This window comes from Clarias gariepinus, chromosome 17, assembly GCF_024256425.1.
Source record: "Clarias gariepinus isolate MV-2021 ecotype Netherlands chromosome 17, CGAR_prim_01v2, whole genome shotgun sequence".
NCBI lineage: Eukaryota > Metazoa > Chordata > Actinopteri > Siluriformes > Clariidae > Clarias > Clarias gariepinus.
The window spans coordinates 23,314,364-23,336,477 of NC_071116.1; the positions used below are offsets into that span (position 1 = coordinate 23,314,364).

Consider the following 22,114-nt stretch of genomic DNA (forward strand, 5'->3'; position numbering starts at 1 on the left):
CGTATAGGTCTGACACAGAAAGAAGTAAAGGACAATACAAGGACATCAGCTTTGGGTAGTTTAAACTAATTATCAAAATGGATTAAGAAATGGAATCTCTCTGATTTTGACTCTCTGAGACTCACCAATCAATGAAAGCCGCACCCTATTCCTTTATGGTCACAATCTTCTATACGTCATCTAATGGCTACTCCCAGCATGATAGTGCATCATGTCACAAGGCAAATAGTCATCTCAAACTGGTTTAATGAACATCGCAATCAGTTCAGTGTTCTTCACTCGCTTTCTTTCTCAGGCACCAGATCTAAATCTAATAGAACTCCAATGGGGATGTGGTAAAACAGAAGATTCAGTATGAAAGTGGACCTAAAAATTCAGCAGGAACTGTACAATGCAATCATATCAATATGAACCAGAATCTTAATTAAGCGTTTTCAGTTACGTAGAATCTGTGCCATGAGTAACTAAGCATTTTTAGAACAAAGGAGGGTTCCACCTAGTCTCTGTATAAGCATTCCTAATAAAATGCTTAGGGTGTGTGTGTAAACTGTGTCTGTACTGCCTCCTATAGGAAAGTCTAAAAGCCTGTCTCCATTCCTCAAAAGTATTTTCCCACAGACAAATGTGTCTCTGCCGCAAGCTGATGACAGGTTATCTATTGATTTTCAAGAATCAAGCTAATCACTGATTGATCGCCACATCAGCCAGGATTGTCACCTTTAAAATGTTGGCATTATTCAAATATATTTACTGTGGCTAAGACTCTCATTACTGCATTGAGCTTCTGTGTATTCACAGAAATGTCTTCTGTTAATGTCAATTGTTTAAAGGTTTATGTCTTCATTCATGAGAAATTTCATCACAAGTCTCAGTTTGACTCAAACAGCTCCCTGTAGCTGAGCCTTCAAACTCTTATTAATAAGAATAAGTTTTATTAATAAGAAAATGTCTAGCTCTGTTGTTATTTGTCCTTTAGTGTAACTTGTACTTTAAACAACAATTTCTTAATCTATTTATTTTTCCTCCGAAGGCACTGAGAAGAAATTTGTGATTGACAAAAGGAATTTTCAAAAACTCATTATGTTTATTCCACTGGCTGGTACACATTTCACATGTCTTCTTAACTCCTGCTGATAAGAAGCAAGCAAGCTTAAATATGCATACCAATCTAAGGGGTGTTTGAGAAAGATAATCACTTGACATGATTAACTGCTACAGTACTTATGACAGCTGATCCCGCACTCTGAATCAATCTGTTTAAGATGCTTATTAAGCCTGAGCCATTCACTGTGACAGTTTGCAGTGCTAAACCAATTAAGATTATTTTTTTTTAATAAGAAGCCTGAATAAAAACATCCACCAGACAGATGTGCGAATACACCATATTCATTTAATGAGTAACAGAGCAGTTTCGACAGTTCAGCAGAATTCATGTTATTACAGAAATTGTTCACCATCTTATATGTTCAAATTTCCCCCCATTATTTCACCAACATTCTAAAGACAGAATTACAGGGTTGCTTTTGCCCAGATGAGACCACACGAGACCATTATCCTACGTCTTGTGTCTTTTGAACAGTGTAGGCTTGATCTCTTACAATGTTCTTAAGTGGCCACTATGTTGTGCGTGTTTAAGAAGCATATTATATTGTATATTTAATTATTAGCAAACTATGATACACACAATTCTTTTGCAATTCTTTAGTTTTTTTTAATCTGTATCTGTCAACATTTAAGTGAAACATCTAAATAAGAAAGCACACATGTTGCCTGAGTGTCCGATGTCGACTTAAGAACTTATAGTCCAAAAACAGTTTTTCTTTTTTTTAAAAGAAAAGAAAAAATATATATAAAAAACACAAAACAGACTTTTAGACAAACATCTTGACTTTTTCTTCCTGGAGGAAGAACACATGCATTCAGACGACAAATATGTCGCTACAGTAACAGACTCCACAAAAAAAAAAAAAATTATTCATTAAAAAAAAAACAAAAAAAACAATAAATTTAGCTAAATCCTTCCTAAAAAAAAGAATGCAATGCCACTTCATGGACTCGTGCAAAAGTGTGCAAAGTAACATTTCTGATATTCATCAGCAAGCAATGTCTTCCTTCCGTTCAAATCCAATTCGGTTTCTAAAAATCAGTTCAGTCGTCATTTAAATCCAGCTAATTCAATGCAAGTGGAACAGGATAATTAAATTCAGAGTCCTTTAGGTCTTCTGTCTGAATCAGTTTTAGATTAACTTGATTAATTTCAGTTAAGCCGTCTTCAGTCTGGATCTGATTCATCCAGATCTGTTTTATTTCAGTTTGGATCAGCTTAAATGAATTCAGTTTTTTAATAATAATAATTATTATTATTTTTAGCTTGATACACAGGTGATCTGTTGATTATTTGGTCTCTTCTGACCCGTCTCCCATGTTCAATTTGGTTTGATTTCATGTAGTACAAATTCCACATCTTCCATTTTACTTGGAGCAGTTCATCAGTTTTGGGAGAATCTCGGGTCAATTCTGATCCGACTCTTTGTTTCAAGATCTGTTTGACTCTGGCCAGTTCCAAACTGCTTTATTTCCGTTCAGTTCTATCTGAATGAGATCCGTTCAGTTTATCAGCATTAATCTTGCAGAAGTTCAGCAAGGCATCCATCTTGGCCCGGGTTTGGTCTGTGCCGTGGTTCAGAAAGATCCTGCGCTCTGGGCACAGTCAGTGGGTCTGTTTGCAATCTGCAATTACAGATAAAACTGCTATTAATAATAATAATAATAATAATAATAAAGAAGAAGAAAAACAATAATAATATCAATAAAATATTAATATCACTATCACATTAGTACCACTGTAGCCGCGTTCACACTACAGAAAGTGGCCCATATCCAACGTTAAGGTTAGGCTGTCTGTACTATGTTTTTATTGTGACCTTTATCTGACATTAGTCTTAATAGATCATGCTTCTAATCTGACTTGCATGCCAAAAAACATAAAAAAAAAAAAAGTGATGTGATCTGTTCAAGGTTTCTGTAAAAAGGAATGTTTTTCTGCAACTTCTTCAATTCGTGTATTTACTTTAAGCTTTACTTCAGCAATGCAGTCAGATTCTCCCATGGCCGTTCGGTTGTTAGATTGAGACCTCTTGATTATAACTTTGCTTGTACAGTAACAGCATCCCAAATGCGTACAATTTAATTTTAGATGGCTGTGTATATTCAAACAACAAATCTTCATTCGCACACTGCTGGTCTGTAAATGAATGTAAAAGGAATCTGATTGCCATCATACTGAGTTCTCAGTTCGGATATTTTACATGCGGATATGTCGGCCCTAAAGATCTGTGTTTTATCGTATGATGTTGCTTCACACTACTGTTTTTGACTATCGTCACGGTTTCGGAACATATGAAACAAATAGGTTTTTAATAATTATTTTATATAAATAATTATATATTAATCTGTCTATTTTTGAAGGTTCAGTTTTCGCAGTCTATGAAGGGCGGTCATAAAATTTGTATCATATGAAAAAACTGAACATATTTGGCCAAATTATGTCTCTGGAAATGAGAACGTTCATAAAAATGTCTTCCTGTTTAAATAACCCGCCGTATGGTTCTGCTTGATGCTACTAGAGAGTCACAAACAATTCGATTGTTGATCTGGATTGAGGTGAAAGTGGCATGAAGAACTGTATTACATTTAGGACCACACATAGAAATGGTTAAAATCTGAATTAAATAAGGTAGCTCTCTTGCAGGTTTTGCTGTTCACATTGACAGCAAAAAAAACAAAACAAAAAAAAAACTTCTGTTAAAACAAATGAAAAAAAAAAACAAAAAAAAAAAACACCTGGTCACTTTTGCACGCAGTGTAAATGTGGCCTATGGCTCTGACGAAAGGTGTGTGTGTGTTTGTCTGTCTTTGGGCTCGATTAGTTAAATCTGAATTACCAGGCAAAACGTCAGTGATCAGGAGCGACTTCGATCTTCACCGTTTCCCACTAACACTTTACTGTAGAGTTTCTGCTGCTCCTCCCTAAACACCTCCTTCACCTTCTCTCGCTTTAGTCCTCCATCCCTGTGATAAACAGGTCAGAGAATTAATTAGTCATCAGCATCAGTGGGGACAGAAATACACTGACAAGTGCACTAATCTACTAGTGTTTAAATACTATTCCGGTTGCTTTTTGCTTGCAATAAAGTGTGTTTAAAGACTCTACAGTTGACTAAAAGCATTATTGTGTGAATACAAGCTTCATATGAGTGCGAGTGTGTTACCATAACAGATCGGCTAAACCCCCTTTCCTGGCGATGGCAGCCTTCACCCGGTTAGCAAACTGCACAGCGTCTTCACCCTCCTACATAAGCACAAAAGTCAATATATTAATTTTAAATAAATATATTTTTGCTTTAAACCTTTTACAATTTCACAAACATACTTGTATTTAACTTGATGTAATGGCATTTTGTAGCAAAGCATAGCTTTACAGTAGGCATGCTATTCCAGACAGAAAAGCATTCAAAGCTGTGACAGTGCCAAGTTTACACTGAAAAAACAGTCCTGTGGGAAGAAAAATTCTAATCAAAACAGTGTTTTAGAAAATAAAAAAAGAACATGCATCTATTTCCAAATGGCTGGATTATAGGGGGACAAAAAAAAAAAGTGTGCTGAGAAAGTATATGAAATTTACGTTTTATCTAAAACAAAGCATCTTCCTGAATTCTAATAATCAGAACTACAACGAGGTATTATCTTAAACAAAACCTTTGGGGGGTGCATAATGTGCCGGTACAGCAGGGTCAACATGGGCTTATCAGCAACGAACAAGAAAGGCAAACTAGCTCTAACAGCAGGGAGGCTTAACTGATCGCAAATGTGATCAAGCAAACTTTGTCCCACCCACAGCATCAAACCAAGTCAATAAATACAGAAAAATGTGAAGTAAGTTTATTTATAAAAGGGTGAGTACCACAATGCATTACTCAGAGTAGAGATAAAGACAGTTTAAGAAGTTTACTAAAGTGCAGAGAGAGGGGAAGTTGGAGAGTGAAAATATGCATGTTCTTAGGAAACAAAAATCAACATCAAACCGACGTATAACCATAATCATCTCGGAAAATAGACGTGGTTAGAGAATTCTTCATAAAACACTATAAAATAACTATAGTATAAAAATGCTTGAAATCAAGCGTGTCACACAAACCGCCTTGTGAGTCAGCAATAATATACAATAACACAAGACAAAGATCCAAAACCTGTGCCTGTACCGTAGATGTTAAGACTCACCTCTCGGCTCATGGGTGGGAGATACCACACGCTGCAGACGATGGCCCAGCTGCTCATCATGTGGAGGAGATAATTTACCATCCCAAACTTACTGCTGTTCCAAAAAGCCTCCCCAAACCTTGGGTCATACTGTAAACACAGACAGGGACACACACACAGAGGTTTTAAAATTCCTAAATGATTGTACAGTACCAGTCAAAAGTTTGGACACGCCTTCTAATTCAATGTTTTTTTTTTTTTTTTTCTTTTTAGCGATTTATTTTCTACATTCTGTAACAATACTTGTTTTTTTATACTATAACACATGGCAACAGTCAGTTATGCAGTTATTTGCAGACATGAATGTCAGCTGTTCTGGAACAGGTCTTGTAAGAACAGTATTGTCAAGTGCATTTGCAAAACCAATCAAGCACCATGATGAAACTGGCCCTCATGAAAACCTTCCAAGGAAAGCAAGACCAACACTTACCTCTGCTGCAGAGGAGAAATTAATTTAGAGTTTCCAGCCTCAAAAATCAATTAACAGAACCTCAGATTAGAGCCGTAATTAAGGCTTTATAGCGCATAAGTAACAACCATCTTAATATCAACTGTTCAAAAAAGATTATTGCACATTTTGGACGCCTTTAGCATTGTTTTACAATGTAGAAAGAAATATAAATCAGGGAAGACAATGTAATTCCATTGGACAATTTTGGTAATTGGTAAAATTGGTAATTCAACTGGAAGATTTTTGACAGATAGTGTAAGTGTTAAGAATCTAAACAGAAAACCTGGGCTGAACGGGCCTGCTATAAATAAAGGGTTTTTTATATAAGCTTCTTGGGCATACCTCCATATATTAGTAATAAATATCAAGATATTGGTAAGAAACAATAGCTTCGGGGACTCTGTAGTACGTTCTACATGTATGTATTCAATAATGGGATTTTTGTCATTAAGCTTGTTATACTGATGTATTCTACAGCACGTGTAATGCAGGATTCTGTATGCTCCATAGGACACTATAGGTGCAAGAGCTTACAACTATTCACATGAAAGAATCCATATACACAAATGCACACAAACATTTAAGCAAAGAAAAAAGGCTAAACGTGACTTGCTGTGCAAACTGCTGTCACAAAAAAAAAGAAACAAGGAAAAAAACTAAACAAAAAACGATCTTCTGCTTCTGCAAACAATAAGACAGCTCTGAAAACCCATTGTTTGACCATCGTTCACCCTGTGCCTTATTTATTTCCTACTTTAAAACAATGGTTTCTAAAAAAACATGTGGTCAAAGGACCCTTTAAAAGGCAAAAAAGTAAAGTGTAAAGTACGGGATTTTGGGGTCCACAAGGGGTGCTTCCAGACTATAAATCTCCGCTTCATTCACTCCTCTCTTGCATTCTTTGGGGCCTGGTTCTGACATTTATAAAGAAGAAATGTTACCTTTATAGCTACTGGATAGACGGTGCATCCGACTTCAAAGCTTCCCTTCTTAAACATCATTACTGAGGTGTTATTAATACAGGTGCCTGAAGAAAAAAAAAAAAAAAACATTGATCCTAAAAAAATTAATACATTTCAGTTGGAAATAAATAAAAGAAAGAAAAAAAAAAAACAGCAGGCAATAATTTAGTGGTACCTGATTAATTCTTACCTTCTGGGAAAATGAGAATAGGGAGCTTGGTTTTGTCTGCAACATGATCGCTGAGCCTGCAAGCATAAAAATGCAGTTAGTAATGTAGGAGCGATTATGCATTATACTGCTATGAATGTGTGGTGCCTTATTGGGCTACAAGCAATTAGCTCAGGTGTTTTGAACGCTATTTATGATGTAACTTTACCGTTTGGCCACTAGATGCCGATCTTTAACCTCTGATCTCTCAAACCAGATGTGTGGGCAAGCTTTAACCATCGCTCTCTGAATCACACCCATAAGGCCACCATGGACCTGCCCGACCTAACACACACGAACACACAAGATATTACAAAAAGTCTAAAAAAAAAAAAAAAACATTTAAAAAAAGGCATGAAAAATACTTGAGCATAAGAAAGACACAGCAAAACCATTACCATGGCATAGCAGCCGTCACTGGCCAAGATGATGACATCAATGGGTGACGTATGATTAGCCACACAAATGCCTCCATTCTTGGGTTTGTTTTCACTGCGGCCAAAAAAACGACAGATGTTGTATAGAACTGGAAATGTAACTTAATCCTATTTTAAAGTCACATTTGTTCCAAAAAAATAGCTGCCGGATCTTATAATGCAAATTCCATTAAAACAAAAACAAAACTACATTCATAACTAGTGTACTGAGAATGCTTGTATTACAGAGGAAAAGAAATGTAAAAAAAAAAAAAAAAGTCAGTCTTGTATTTATAGGTCACTGCATTAAAACAACTCTGGCCAATAAAGAGCAAACACAGATAAACATTATCATAGTGGTTGTATGCTAACCCCTGCTGGTGAGTAATTATGAAAAATAAACAAAAATGAAATACAAATCACACTTTACCTGTCGTGGTACGTGATGATGGCAGTGAGAGCTCGAACGCAAATCCTGTAGCACATCAGATGAGCTTTTTCACTTAGGAAATTCTTTGTCCTGTTACACACAGCAAACACACTGTGAGCATTACACACTGTTCACATTCATAAACTCTCTCAAGTCAACTTTTCTTTTATGACTGTGTCTCTTTTATGCAACACTAAAATAATAATAACTAATAATAACCAACGCAGTCTTTTATTTTAAACATATCTGGGTTTGGACAAACGTAATATTTCTTTTACCAGTTAGCCAACATTATACTGATGTCTCATGCAGCGATATCAGCATTAATAACAAAAAAAAAACCACTCATTTTTTAGCAATAAGTGTACATTCTTCTGAAATTCACAAAATGGTAACAATAATTCTACCTTCTATAGTCTCATGAAAAACAGTCAAAAGCAAAAAATGGACTTACGCGCCATTTGGGAGAAGGCCGATGAGGGATGTGAGAACCACAAGGAGCCCGACGCCGGTAAAAGCCAGAGTGACCCTGCATTCATTCAAACAAACAATTTTTACTTCTCATTCCTACATTTTTTACTTTTCATTCTGTGACTTATTAATGCTAAACAAATAAACCTTACCAAAGGCCAACTATTTATCCCCTTAATCCTCCCAGGCTAACATAGTTCACCGTTCATCCCACCTAACCCACGGCTATATAAAACAAGCCATAGCAGGTAGAGTTTTCCTAGGAACAAGCAGGGGAATTTGGAGTATTTAAAATGTACAAGCCATTATATCACGCCCCGTGTAGTACAGATGAATCTTAAATGGCTTTCTACTGAACAACTTGCAACAAAATTTAGTGTTAGGATTGTGTCTTTAACCTTTATTCAAGGAGATTCTAAAAATTACTGTAATGCCTTAAGCAAACTTTTGATTTGTTAATTGAGTTCGTCGGATATTAATAAGGAGAATACATTTGGCTATGAAAGCTTACATTTAGAACAAGTGCCTTTTTTCTTCATGATACCAGGGGAAGATCTAAACATACAGCCAAGACCTTGACATTTAAACATTGAGACAAGAAACAAATTGCAAACGTCCACAAGTCAGCCTTAGAAAAGAGGCACGGATCAACTTATTCTCATAAACAAAAATTAATCTAAAAGGTTAAACTGAGCCCCAAGACAATAACAAAAGGACTGGTGAAAGAGCTGGAGGCGTCAGTCATCAAATACCTACATGGATGATTAGGAGAGTTCTACACTGCCATGTCCTAAAATACTGCTGTGCACCAGAGAAGCCCCTACTCCAAGACGGTCATAAAAAAGTCATTAAAAAAACTGTAATTTGCAGACTGTTACCAACACTTGACAAGTGGTTTCTGGTCGGATAATTGTTAACTGATTGGCCATAATTCTCAGAACTATGTATGGAGATCAAGGGGTAAAGTTTTTAATCTGAAGGACACCATCTGTATGTGAAGTATGAGGGTGGCGGGGGTGGTGTGTCTCTCCACAAAACATACCACTTCCCTAACGCTCCCTAATCAAACAGTGCATTAATTGCATCTCCACCTGTGGCATACCTGAGAGGCAGCAGGATGCCATAACGGATGAGCACGCCAAGCCCCCAGAGCGCCGTCAGCCGTGTGCTGATATTCTGGAAATTGTAGTTATGGTTGCTGCGCGTCAGCAGGTTCCAGGACTCTATCTCCTCCGCCGTGAAGCGCTTCGTCACCTCGTCATCCACGATGCTTTCGACCCCGCGCCGGCAGAAAAACAAGATGTCTGACATGTCGAACTCAGCCTCTGCACCACCTACACGCCTCACTTCCTGTATTTCCTGCTCCAATGAAGCTGGCTCCTTTGCTATGATGCCTTGACAGGAAATAAAAATTTATGACATATAAAATTTATGACATGATATAATTAACATTACACCACATTCTGGATTCTGATTTGCCAAAAGAAACATTGCAAGATGTGCAAATTATTTCTAATATAGAATGACTATGTCCAGAGTGACAGTGATGGTCACAGTGATGATTGTCTCACCATTGCTGTATGGTTTATAGAGCTGCTGGTTCTTCTCTTTCGCTCCTCTCTCCATCCTGAGTGTGGCCCACTGAAAAAAAGCAGCAAAAAAGTTATAACAACAGCATAAGAATACAACAGCCGAATGTTCTGCTGAAGTAGTAGAAGAAATGCATATTAGGAATACTCTTTTTAAAAAAAATGGATTATTTACACAAGATTGTATTTACATAATACAGAGGCCCACTGATATGAACATTGATTGCCTTTTATGGAGTTTTGAGGGCGTCACTAAATATACGTATATTTTTAATTAGATCTGGCCGACAATTACATTAATACCTGATAAATGAGTTAAAGCAGGATGCACACTAAAAGCATTAGGGATGGTAACCACCAGGCACTACCTGATCCCATGTCTTATATAATGAGAGGGTTTCAGACTTCAGAGTTCGGAGAAAAAGGCAAATGGGAGGCATTTAACATGCATGATTTTTGATAACGTAACAATCATAAAAATACATTTCTGTTGCATCGCTTGTTGAAATGACTTGTTCATCTCCGAAACCGATTGGCCGCTCTCCGTTCATGGTCAGTTAAACCTTAAACCAGCTTGAGAGACCTCAGACTGCCCTCCAAGGTGCTCAGGAATTTCTACTTATGCACCATAGAGAGCATCCGGACAGGAAACATCACGACCTGGTTTGAAAACAGCACCATGCAGGACAGACAAGCTCTACAGAGGGTGGTGCGATCAGCTGAGCGCATCATCCGCACCGTGCTTCCTGACCTGCACTTGATCTACAGATAGCGGGGCTGGACAAAGGCCAGGAAGATCGTGAAGGACCTCAGCCATAACAACAATGGACTGTTCTCTCTGTTGCTGTCTGGAAAGCGATTCCGCTCCCTGAAGGCCAACACAGAGATACTGAGGAGGAGCTTCTTCCCGCAGGCGATAAGGTCTCTCAACCACGACACAACACAGGACTAATACCATCTTTTTAACATCCAACACTGACTGGGCATTTATCACACTTGCACTACATATTTATATTTTCATTTATGGACAACTGCACACATCACTTTAATAAGTCACTTTAAGTAGTCACTTTTTATGCATATTTGCACACCGCAGTAATTTCTAAATTGACAAATTTCTATTTTCTTCTTCTATATTTTGCTATATTAATATTTTGACCTTTTTTGTACAGTATATTTTACTTTGTACAGTATATTTTACTAGTTAATTTTATTTTCTAATGCATTTCTTTTATTCATATTTATTTCTTTTGTATAAGCTTTACTTTTTTAAGGTCACTGGCAGTCATAAGCATTTCACTGCATATTGTACAGTGTATGACTGTGTATGTGACAAATAAAATTTGAATTTGAGTTCTGTTTACTGCCCGATCAACCGGTCCATCTTCAGCATGAATGCAAATATGTGTAAATAAATGTAAATTTTTTAAATGCAGTTTATAAAGAGTCTCAGCATAACTGAAATAATCCATGATACAGCTCAAAACTTTTGTACTCACAAAAGTAAGTACACCCCAAGTGATAACGGCTGTACATCTTTACCCATGCAAAGTCACTTCAGTGGCCGAGTACATCTCCAGACCTGAACCCTATTGAGCACCTGTGGGGCGTCCTCAAGCGGAAGGTGGCGAAGTGCTGTGTGTCTAACATCCAGCAGCTCCGTGACATCATTATGGAGAAGTGAAAGAGGATCCTAGCAACAACATGTGCAGCTCTGGTGAATTCCAAGCTCAGAAGGATTAAGGCCATGCTAGATTACGGTGCTCACACAAAATATTGAAACTTTGGGCATGTTCACTTAGGGTGTACTTATTTTCGTTGCCAGTTAGTTAAGACAATGGAGTAAATCTGTACTGCTATACAAGCTGCACATTGACTACTCTAAAAGCTATGCTATTTTATTAATTGAAGTAGTTGTTTTTCTGAGGTATAAAATAAATAAATATTGACAAACATTCTCTTAATGAAATCGTTATTAGCTGTTAACCTCAATAAACATCAAAATGCAAAATTTTCATTTAATAGTATAATATCGCAATATGTGCCAAAAAAAATAATCACAATAAGATTGTATTTATTTATTTATTTTTTACACTTAACGATTCCCCCTCTCCAAACAAAACCCTGTCCTTATGAATTATTAAATTATTAAACTAAACATTTTGCAACTCCAACACCCACCTCAAATATTTTCAGCAGTGAGTTCATGTAGAACCGGCGTATACCAAAGGACACCCCAAACACCGCAGGCACGATGATGAAGACCAGCAGGAGTGTAACCCACACGGTGAAGGAGATACCCAGGAGCATGCAGATCAGCCCGTCAAAGGGGAAAAAATACGACTCCATTGCTAAAGAGACACGTAGGGATTGCAGACTGTAATGTGTTTCCTCAAAGCCTCAGTTTCTGAAGCCTGCGCTGAAACAAGGACTTCATGGGCACACCTGCAACCTCAGCTTTGCTTATTGAGGACGCCAGAAGGCAAACGACAAGCTACAGTGTTATGCATTTAGTTTTTGGGATTTTGTTTTATTCCATAGCTCTCCAAAGCGGTTTTGTCATCCACCAGTTCAACGTTTCTGTGGAGCGAGAAGAAAAAAAAATCTAATTCAAAATAGTAAAAATTTAAGCTCAATTTTTTTTTCCGGGCCTACAACTGCATTTTTGAAGAATAAATAAATCACCTAGGAAATTATTTGCAGATGAAATATCTTAAAGTTAAATGGATTAATTTGTCTGGCTGGTTCATGGTCGACAAGGACTGTAAATTGGCCCTTATCTCAAAAATGCCATATGCACAAGGTTTAGCTGGTTTCTTAAAAGAATTAACAACAGTATGCATAAATATGGTCTTTGAGAAGCATACATCATGTTGACTTTGTCCATTTGTCAACAAGATTTCGCATTCTGAAGTAATATAACTGGAGTGCAGATGATGTTTAACTCACCCTCTAGTGAGTATATTCCATACGGTTCAGTGTCCAACATGCTGATACTGGAACAGTGCGATTTCTCTTTGACTTAATCCCTACCTAAAGAGAGAGAAATGTTTAACTTTTATGCCGATACAGCAATCATTACCAGGGAATTAACAAACATCTCTATTTATACATGTTTAATGTGTCTTAGAGTGGAGTTTACATGTAAATACATGAGGATTATAATGCTCTCTCAATCATCTGACCATCCTAGGAAAAAGGATACGGCAGACTAGTTGGCAACTACTTGGGTCTAAGCATTAAGCAAGGGATATTAAAAAGACAAAACAATAAACCTATAGATTTAATAAACATATTTAGATCAGCAAACCCCTGTAACCGCATCAACCATGGGCTCTTGCCGATCTATATTGCACATGCGCACGACCTACACTGAGCATGCGCACTGGCTTAGCAGGCTGGCACTGCTGGCACCGTTAAGCACATAGGAAGTGAGCGTGGCGATATATATCAAATTGTATGTGCTAAATGTGTTTCTGTAAACTGTCTAAGAAAAAACGGACACAGAAAAGTAAATTATATTAAAATTATATTCCACTAAAATACTATAAAAATCTCACAAACCGGTTTTATCTGTATATAATTATACATAACTGACCTAAGAGCTCACATTATATAAAAATCTCTAAAGAAAAATCCGCACACAAGTTAAGTAATACCATAAACATAATAAAACACATTGAAACTAAAATAAAATGTGTGACTTGCTTAACAATTTTAACAATTAAACCGTTAACGGTTCGCTAAAGCAATAAAAAAAAAGCTCGCGCAAAAACGGTTAATATATCAAGCTGGTTAATTTAACTATCGTTATAGAAACATCCAGAATTTACAAACTCACCTGGTTTAAGAACATATGAGCAGTGCGACTCTTTTACTAAATATATATATCATATCTAGAAACCGTACTTTACACGCAAACGCGTTTGCCTCGGAGGCAGAGATTAAAGCAAACCGGCAAGAGAGAATACAGCAACAATAGCGCGACAAGAAACCGGAAACCGGAAGAGAACATACCGGAAACGCTTTACTTTTATTGTTTCGTCCAGATCTCGATTCTGTGCAAAGATAAGTTATAATAAAAGTTCAAATTCATTGCTTGTGTCTCGTCAGTTTCTTAAAAGTGTTTTAATTTAGATTTTAAAATAGTTTCTTCGCTGACATCACTACATATAGGCTCATCCACCAGGGTGAATCAAAAATTATCCTCATTCTGGCTGTAGAATTTATTTTAATAACTATTACAAAAGACAAAGTCATCATTTTTTTCATCAACATAACCTTGCTTATCAATACACTTCGTCCGTCTTTCAAAAAGCTTTTGTAATTCCTTATTTAAAATAAGGCTGAGCTGCGCACCACAAATGCACCACTGTTTTCACTTCTTCATCAGAAATGAATCTTCATCCTCTTAGGGCTTCAGGGGACTTAAACAGGTAAAAGATGAATAATAAAGCAAGATTAGGACTTTAGGGGAGGATGCTTTAACATCTCACAATGAAGGTTTTGCGCTATTGTGCAAGATTACAATGTTCTGGATAGCTTATTTTTATTTTTTATTGTTTTACCTTTTTCCAGATAAAAAAATGTTCCATTACTAGCCCTTAGGAATCCCAGAAAACTGTAAACATGAATTTTCTAGCTGATGGTTGAATTTTTTCCTTTTTTTCTCAGTCGGTGATTGGGGATGTTTTCATTCCATATTCTGCTGTTTACTTACAAGCTTGTGGTGATTAATCTATATCTCAAAAAATAAAAATGGTAAATTTAAAAATACACAGTACAATATGCAGTGAAATGCTTATACTGTACGACCGCCCGTGACCTTAAAAAATTTAAAAACAATTAACAAGTAACGAGAAATAAATAGCTGAAACTATAAGAAAATAAAACAAAATATGAAAATGTTCAAAAATATATCAAGAAAAATATATATATATATCTGTACAAAAGATAAAATAGAAAGTTAAATGAAAATAAAAATGGAAATAAATGGAAATGTCCAGAAAGTGTGCAAATGTCATATATAATGTCATAATGTCCAATGTAATGATTGTCCACCAGTAATGATTCTCTTTAAGAAACCTTCACCTTCCTTAGAGTATCAGTGGACGTTTGTTTGCAGATATCCAAAAGCCTCGGTTTAAGTTCCTCAGTGAATAGTTTCAGCACCAGGTACACCCTCAGACCACAAAAAAACAAATGGCTGCATGCTGATTTCTTTTGTATAATTCACAGGTGGTGCATCCATTTTTGCTTACACTGCAGTTACAAATGAACTAATGTAACACGTTCACACCAGCACATGATTGACTGGAGAGACAGTAGCCTTGAACGGAAAGCACTGATAAGACCAACAGCCAACAGAAGTTTTAATATAACTGAAGTGCAAATAACTCACACAAAATGCTGTCCACCTGATTGCACCGATATGATCATCTACTTTCATTCCCTCTTTTAATTAATATTACGACATGGTGGTGCAGCTTATGTACAGTCACTTAAGTTTTAATTTCAGTGTTTTCAGACTAAGTAGGCTGTAAAACCACTACGCCACTGTACTGACCACATGCACACCCTTAAATCTAAAGCTTTGGTGAAGCCCTTATTGTTCACACTTTAAAGCAGGGCTGTTAAACTGGATCCAAAAAGGCCCATGTGGGTGCAGGCTTTCATTCCAACCAATTAGTCGTTCTTTGCTTTCAAAAGACTATGAGGCGTGCCTTCGGCTTAGAATGAAAAGCTGCACCCACATGGCCCTTTCAGGATCCAGTCTGACGGCCCTGCTCTAAAGCAAACCAATCTGCCGTCATCAGCTAAAGCATACGTGTCATAATTTTTTTCAGGGGCATTTCTATCCTTAAACAACTTTGACCATTTTGAGGTTTGAAGCAAAACATAACAAAAGATTAGCACAGGAAGGTTTTGATCCATCAACCTCTGGGTTATGGGCCTGGCATAACACTCTACCTCTGTGACACTCTGCTTAACTTGCACCCCTGCTGCTACTTAAACCCACAGTCCCTGACTTAGAAGGCACCTTATTCATTAGACCACTGGAGTTCATGTTTTTCGTATGTGATTAGGATAGATATTACCAAAACGCATCTTAACATTCAACACATTGTGCCATGGCATCTTTCAGTGTGGGGTATAATGCAAACAGATCTTATGAATCCCACATCTGTCTACTATGTTACTGTACACGTGTGTACTTATCACACACAGAAACTAAAATTTAAAAGCTTTATTAAAGCTCTTACTTAAAACCCTTCATTTCCTTTTTCTTCCAAACCACATTTCCTTCATGCAGTTGACAGTTCAGCGTTAGCCTTTTGGGTTTTAATGATGCATTGGACAGTTCTCAACCCAATCCCAGTAACTTCACCAAAGAAATGGGAAGGTAATCACTGTATCAGTGAAAAGAATGAAAAGAGTGGTTGACAGCTGAAAAATTATATCACTATAATAATAATAATTATCCAATTCAGGCAGCTTTTAAGTATTCGCTTATTTGTTTTTCTTGTCTGGTCTTCTTGGTTAATAGTGGCATCCACTATGTGCATTACTGCCACCTTCTGGTCTTGACCTCCTTTCATTCGAAATCCTCATAACTAGTTTAGTTTACCAGGTACTTCAGATACTATCTTTTTTGTCCTCTTTCTCCAGTTTTTTCATTCGCATATTTAAGTGCCAAAAGTGAATTTATTTGGCCAGTGTACAATCTGTTATATTATATTAATATATATGAATAAACCAAAATAAATCATACATAAAAGAAAAGTTAAGTTTGCCTGGATTTCTTTCTTTCTTTCTTTCTTTCTTTCTTTCTTTCTTTTAGCATCAGTATGTTGGGGCAGTTATATCTACCTTTATAATAAACACATTTCTCTATCTCTCTTTCTTTGACATATTATCTAGTATGCTGCTTTACTAGTGGCTTGTGCACTTCTCACCTTTTGCCATCTTACACTTCTTGCAGTTCACCTCAGTACCCGACCCCTAATTTGGCCCTGGTGGGTTTTACATGCTCAGACACAAACACGATAGAGAGAGAGAGAGAGAGAGAGAGACTTTGTGACTTTTACAATACTTTATTTTAAGTTTTCTTATATAAAATGATGTCAGGATTTGATTGATAAAATAAAAAATAATAATAATAAATACATAAATGACAAATTAAAGACATGAGAGTTCATTTGGTTAAAAATTTAAAACACCATACTGTTTTAAATATCTTTATGTCTCTCATGTAAAAATAAAATTGAATCCGGATTGGAGAGAGAGAGAGAGAGAGAGAGAGTTATTATTATATTATCCCTGCTTCCTCCAGCATGGTAGAGTTTATCCACTGCAGTATGATCTGATCATGACTAACCTCTCAGTCTGTACTTTCTCTTTTTCCTATCCCTGATTATCATTAATAAATCTGCTGTTACTGCTGTTTTGTTCATGTTCTGTCAAAACTACCCGGCACACTCTTATAATACTGTTATTTTTATGCTTATGCCAGTGACGTACTATTGTTACTTACGACCCACAAGCTCCGTGTGACGTCACCAACGACGCGACCAATCAGCACGCTGTGCGCCTCAATAGCACGAACACGCAGCACAGATATAATTCAGAACGAAAATGGTAATTTAGCAACATTTAGAAGTAATTTAACAAGGCAATTATTGTACATTATTCAAATGCTAGAACATAGAGAGGCTTTTTCAGGCTCAGAGTTGGTAGTTATGTGAACAAATACAATAATAATCCACACACAGGTTATTCTACATAAAAGGTGGGAAATGTTGTCACTTAGGTTTGCTGATGCCAAATCATATAAATGAACATAACACACACACACATTACTTGTATATGTTTAGAAAAAAATAATATGTACTTCCAACTGTAAAATACATTTTCTTCTTTTAATGTTCATTATTTAATTGTTGCAGTTTTTTAAAGGCCAAGCTTAAGGAACTGTCTTGTCACACAATATACTTTTAATCTAAAGCATAAATTTTTCATTGAATAAATCTTGATTAATTAAATACATTTTGGAAGAAAAGTAACACCAGTTATTAAATGTATAAAGAATTCATTAAGCTCTACTTTTGTGGATTCATAAAGTTTAAAAGTAAGGTATTAGGATTAAAGATGTAGAAAGTAAAGATGGAAATCACCAGTCACCTCCCCGATATAATACTATCACCATACCTAGGTGCTGATTTGATTAATATTGTGATTCTGTATCTATTAAGATTTTTAAAATATCCCAATTCGGTATTACATTTTTTATAATTTTGTTACAATTTTATGATCTTGATTCTAGAAGTTGTTCTAGCTGTCATAAGGTATATGTTTTATACCTTTGTTTTCACCAGCTTTACAACTGAACTGAACATGAGTAAGTAAATGCAGCTTATTCCATATATCAGTTTATTAATACAGTACTAAGTTGACATTCATGAGAGTTATACGTCATGGAAAATTCATGTTTTCTTAATGTATATTTCTATTAAATATGAGCATATTTCTTGATGCATTTCCATTAATGATGTGTATGCACTCATTAAATGGACAAAATTGTTGATTATGGCTTGTATTTTAAATGTCGCAGTCATAATGCACTATGTCTATTCTTAACTGTAAGAACTTTTTTATTATTAAACATGTACTTTTCGCAGTCAAGCAATGCAACCAGAGGGGGGCGGGCGCAATCCAGTGTCTTCTTGTGCCAGTCCCAAGTCTGGATAAATGCAGAGGGTTGTGTCAGGAAGGGCATCCGACGTAAAACATTTGCCAAATCAATGATGCGAATCAAGAATATAATTCCCATACCGGATCGGTCGTGGCCCGGGTTAACAACGACCGCCACTGGTGCTGTTGACCTACAGGGTGCTGGTGGAAATTGGGCTACTGTTGGTCGAAGAAGAAGAGGAGGAGGGCGTGTTCGTAAGCAGAGAGAGAAGAGGAAAGGCAAGAGTTTAGGAGTGATAGTAGGGACTTTGAATGTTGGGACCATGACAGGGAAGGGAAGAGAGTTAGTTGATATGATGCAGAGAAGGAAGGTGGATATACTGTGTGTCCAGGAGACCAGGTGGAAAGGTAGCAAGGCTAGAAGCTTAGGATCAGGGTTCAAATTGTTTTACCATGGTGTGGATAGGAAAAGAAATGGAGTAGGAGTTATCCTAAAAGAGGAGTTTATAAGGAATGTTCTAGAGGTGAAGAGAGTATCAGATAGGGTGATGAGTCTGAAGCTGGAAATTGAAGGGATAATGTTCAATGTTGTTAGTGGTTATGCCCCACAGGTAGGATGTGAGTTAAAAGAGAAGGAGAAATTCTGGAGTGAGTTAGATGAAGTGATGCAGAGCATCCCCAGAGGGGAGAGAGTGGTGATTGGTGCAGACTTCAATGGACATGTTGGGGAAGGGAACAGAGGTGATGAAAATGTGATGGGCAGGTTTGGTTTTCAGGACAGGAATGTAGAAGGACAGATGGTGGTGGACTTTGCAAAGAGGATGGAAATGGCAGTGGTAAATACTTTCTTCCAGAAGAGGCAGGAACATAGGGTGACATATAAGAGTGGAGGCAGAAGCACTCACAGGTGCTTTCAGTTGACTGGACAACTACAGCCAATGGGATCAGGGAGACAGGTAGGAGGGTACTTGGTGTATCATCAGGTAAGGGGAAAGTGGACAAGGAGACTTGGTGGTGGAATGAGGAAGTCCAGGAGTGTATACAGGGAAAGAGGCTAGCTAAGAAGAAGTGGGACACTGAGAGGACTGAAGAGAGTAGACAGGAGTACAGGGAGATGCAGAGTAAGGTGAAGGTAGAGGTAGAACAGGGAGTAGCAAATATTGGTAGAAGTGAGGTGAGAAGGGCGTTGAAGAGGATGAAGAGTGGAAAGGCTGTTGGTCCTGATGACATACCTGTGGAGGTATGGAAGTGCTTAGGAGAGGTGGCAGTAGAGTTTTTGACAAGTTTGTTTAACAAGATCTTGGAGAGTGAGAGGATTCCAGAGGAATGGAGGAGAAGTGTATTGGTGCCAATTTTTAAGAACAAGGGAGATGTGCAAAGCTGTGGCAATTATAGAGGTATAAAGCTAATGAGCCAGACAATGAAGCTGTGGGAAAGAGTAGTGGAAGCTAGGTTAAGGGCAGAGGTGAGCATTTGTGAGCAGCAATATGGTTTTATGCCTAGAAAGAGTACATCAGATGCAGTATTTGCTTTGAGGATGCTGGCGGAGAAGTACAGAGAAGGTAACAGGGAGTTGCATTGTGTCTTTTTAGATTTAGAGAAAGCGTATGACAGGGTGCCAAGAGAGGAGCTGTGGTATTGTATGAGGAAGTCTGGAGTGGCAGAGAAGTATGTTAGAGTGGTGCAGGACATGTATGAGAGCTGTAAGACAGTGGTAAGATGTGCTGTAGGTGTGACAGAAGAGTTTAAGGTGGAGGTGGGTCTGCATCAAGGATCGGCTCTAAGCCCCTTTTTGTTTGCTCTGGTGATGGACAGGATGACAGATGAGGTAAGACAGGAGTCCCCGTGGACTATGATGTTTGCAGATGACATTGTGCTCTGTAGTGAGAGCAGGGAACAGGTGGAGGAAAATTTGGAGAGGTGGAGGTATGCTCTGGAAAGCAGAGGAATGAAGGTTAGCTGCAGCAAGACGGAATACATGTGTGTAAATGAGAGTGACCCAGGAGGATCGGTGAGGCTACAGGGAGCAGAGGTAAAGAAGGTGCAGGATTTTAAGTACTTGGGGTCAACGGTTCAGAGCAACGGGGAGTGTGGAAAGGAGGTGAAGAGGCGGGTACAGGCAGGTTGGAATGGGTGGAGAAAAGTGTCAGGTGTGTTGTGCGATAAAAGAGTATCAGCGAGAATAAAAGGAAAGGTGTACAGGACAGTGGTGAGACCAGCGACACTCTACGGCTTAGAGACAGTGGCACTGAAGAAAAGACAGGAGGCAGAGTTGGAGGTAGCAGAGCTAAAGATGTTGAGGTTCTCTTTGGGAGTGACAAGGATGGATAGGATTAAGAATGAGTTTATCAGAGGGACAACCCACGTTAGATGTTTTGGAGATAAAGTCAGAGAGGCCAGATTGAGGTGGTTTGGACATGTTCAGAGGAGAGATTGTGAATATATCGGTAGAAGGATGCTGAGGTTGGAACTGCCAGGCAGGAGGTCTAGAGGAAGACCAAAGAGGAGATTTATGGATGCAGTGAGAGAGGACATGAAGTTAGTTGGTGTGAGAGAAGAGGATGCAGAGGATAGGGTTAGATGGAAGCAGATGATTCGCTGTGGCGACCCCTGAAAGGGAACAGCCGAAAGACGAAGAAGACTTTTCGCAGTCAAGCCCACTGCATATAAGATGCCAATGTTATGACCAGTTGCACGGCCCATAGCATTGCTTCTGGGTTCCAGGTTAAATCCTGAGCTGTGCTGTGTTTTGCATGTTCTTCTTGTGTTCATGTGTTCCTCTGGGTTCTCAGTTTCCTCCCACTCACCAAAACATACCAGTGGGAAGGTAGGTTAAGAGAAATTGCTCTAGGTGTATACGAGTGTGGGCACATGGTGCTCTGCAATAAAGTGATGTTTCTTCCATCTTTAATTCCACCTCTCAGCCAGTGTTTCTCATATACAGTAACCCCAGGATCCAATGTGACTAGGATGAAGTGCTTTTTGATAATGAATGAATGAATGATGATATTTTGGCACTGTCCGTGTTCCCTCTCCTAGGTGATTATTAATCCTTCTGTCCTCCTGATTTCATCTTAATTTATATCAGTCCTGCTGTTTGTGTCCACCCACCTCCAAACAGGCTTTCCTAAAGTGCTATTGTTCTTGTACTAACCCTAGGTCTTTGCCTAATGTGGGAGCATAACAATAACATATGGCCAAAAGCTTTACAGACACCCTATAACCAAACCCATACTGTATGTGAGCCTTCTTCTGAACGTTGCTAAGTTGAATGCACACAATTATATATGATGTCTTTGTTTGCTGAAGCATTACAATTTTTCTTTATTCAAACTAAAGGGCCTCTTCCAGCATGACAGTGTCCCTGCGCACAAAACAAGCTCCATACAGACTTGGTTTGCCAAGTCTGGAGTGGCAGATCTTTAGTGTTCTGCAGAGAGACCTGACCTCAACCCCGCTGAATGCTCTTGGGATTAACTGGAGTGGAAGCTGCACCCCAGGGCTTTTCGCCTGACATCAGCGTCTGACCCCATTAAAGCGCTCTTGTGGTTGACTAAACACAAATCTCCACAGCCAT

General features: G+C 37.9%; 1 protein-coding gene across 1 annotated transcript; it reads right to left on the reverse strand.

Moving 5' to 3' along the window:
* Positions 1–1,370: 1,370 nt before the first annotated feature.
* Positions 1,371–13,831, reverse strand: gpat4 (glycerol-3-phosphate acyltransferase 4). Its single transcript, XM_053515536.1, has 15 exons — positions 13,688–13,831; positions 12,796–12,879; positions 12,028–12,426; positions 9,829–9,898; positions 9,360–9,651; positions 8,241–8,315; positions 7,787–7,876; positions 7,339–7,432; positions 7,110–7,225; positions 6,923–6,978; positions 6,712–6,797; positions 5,281–5,409; positions 4,272–4,351; positions 3,945–4,071; positions 1,371–2,730 (listed from the first exon to the last, which is right to left on the reverse strand). The coding sequence occupies exons 3-14, from the start codon at positions 12,193–12,195 to the stop codon at positions 3,963–3,965; spliced, it is 1,365 nt and encodes a 454-aa protein (XP_053371511.1). The 5' UTR covers positions 12,196–12,426; positions 12,796–12,879; positions 13,688–13,831; the 3' UTR covers positions 1,371–2,730; positions 3,945–3,962.
* Between the last annotated feature and the right edge of the window lie 8,283 nt (positions 13,832–22,114).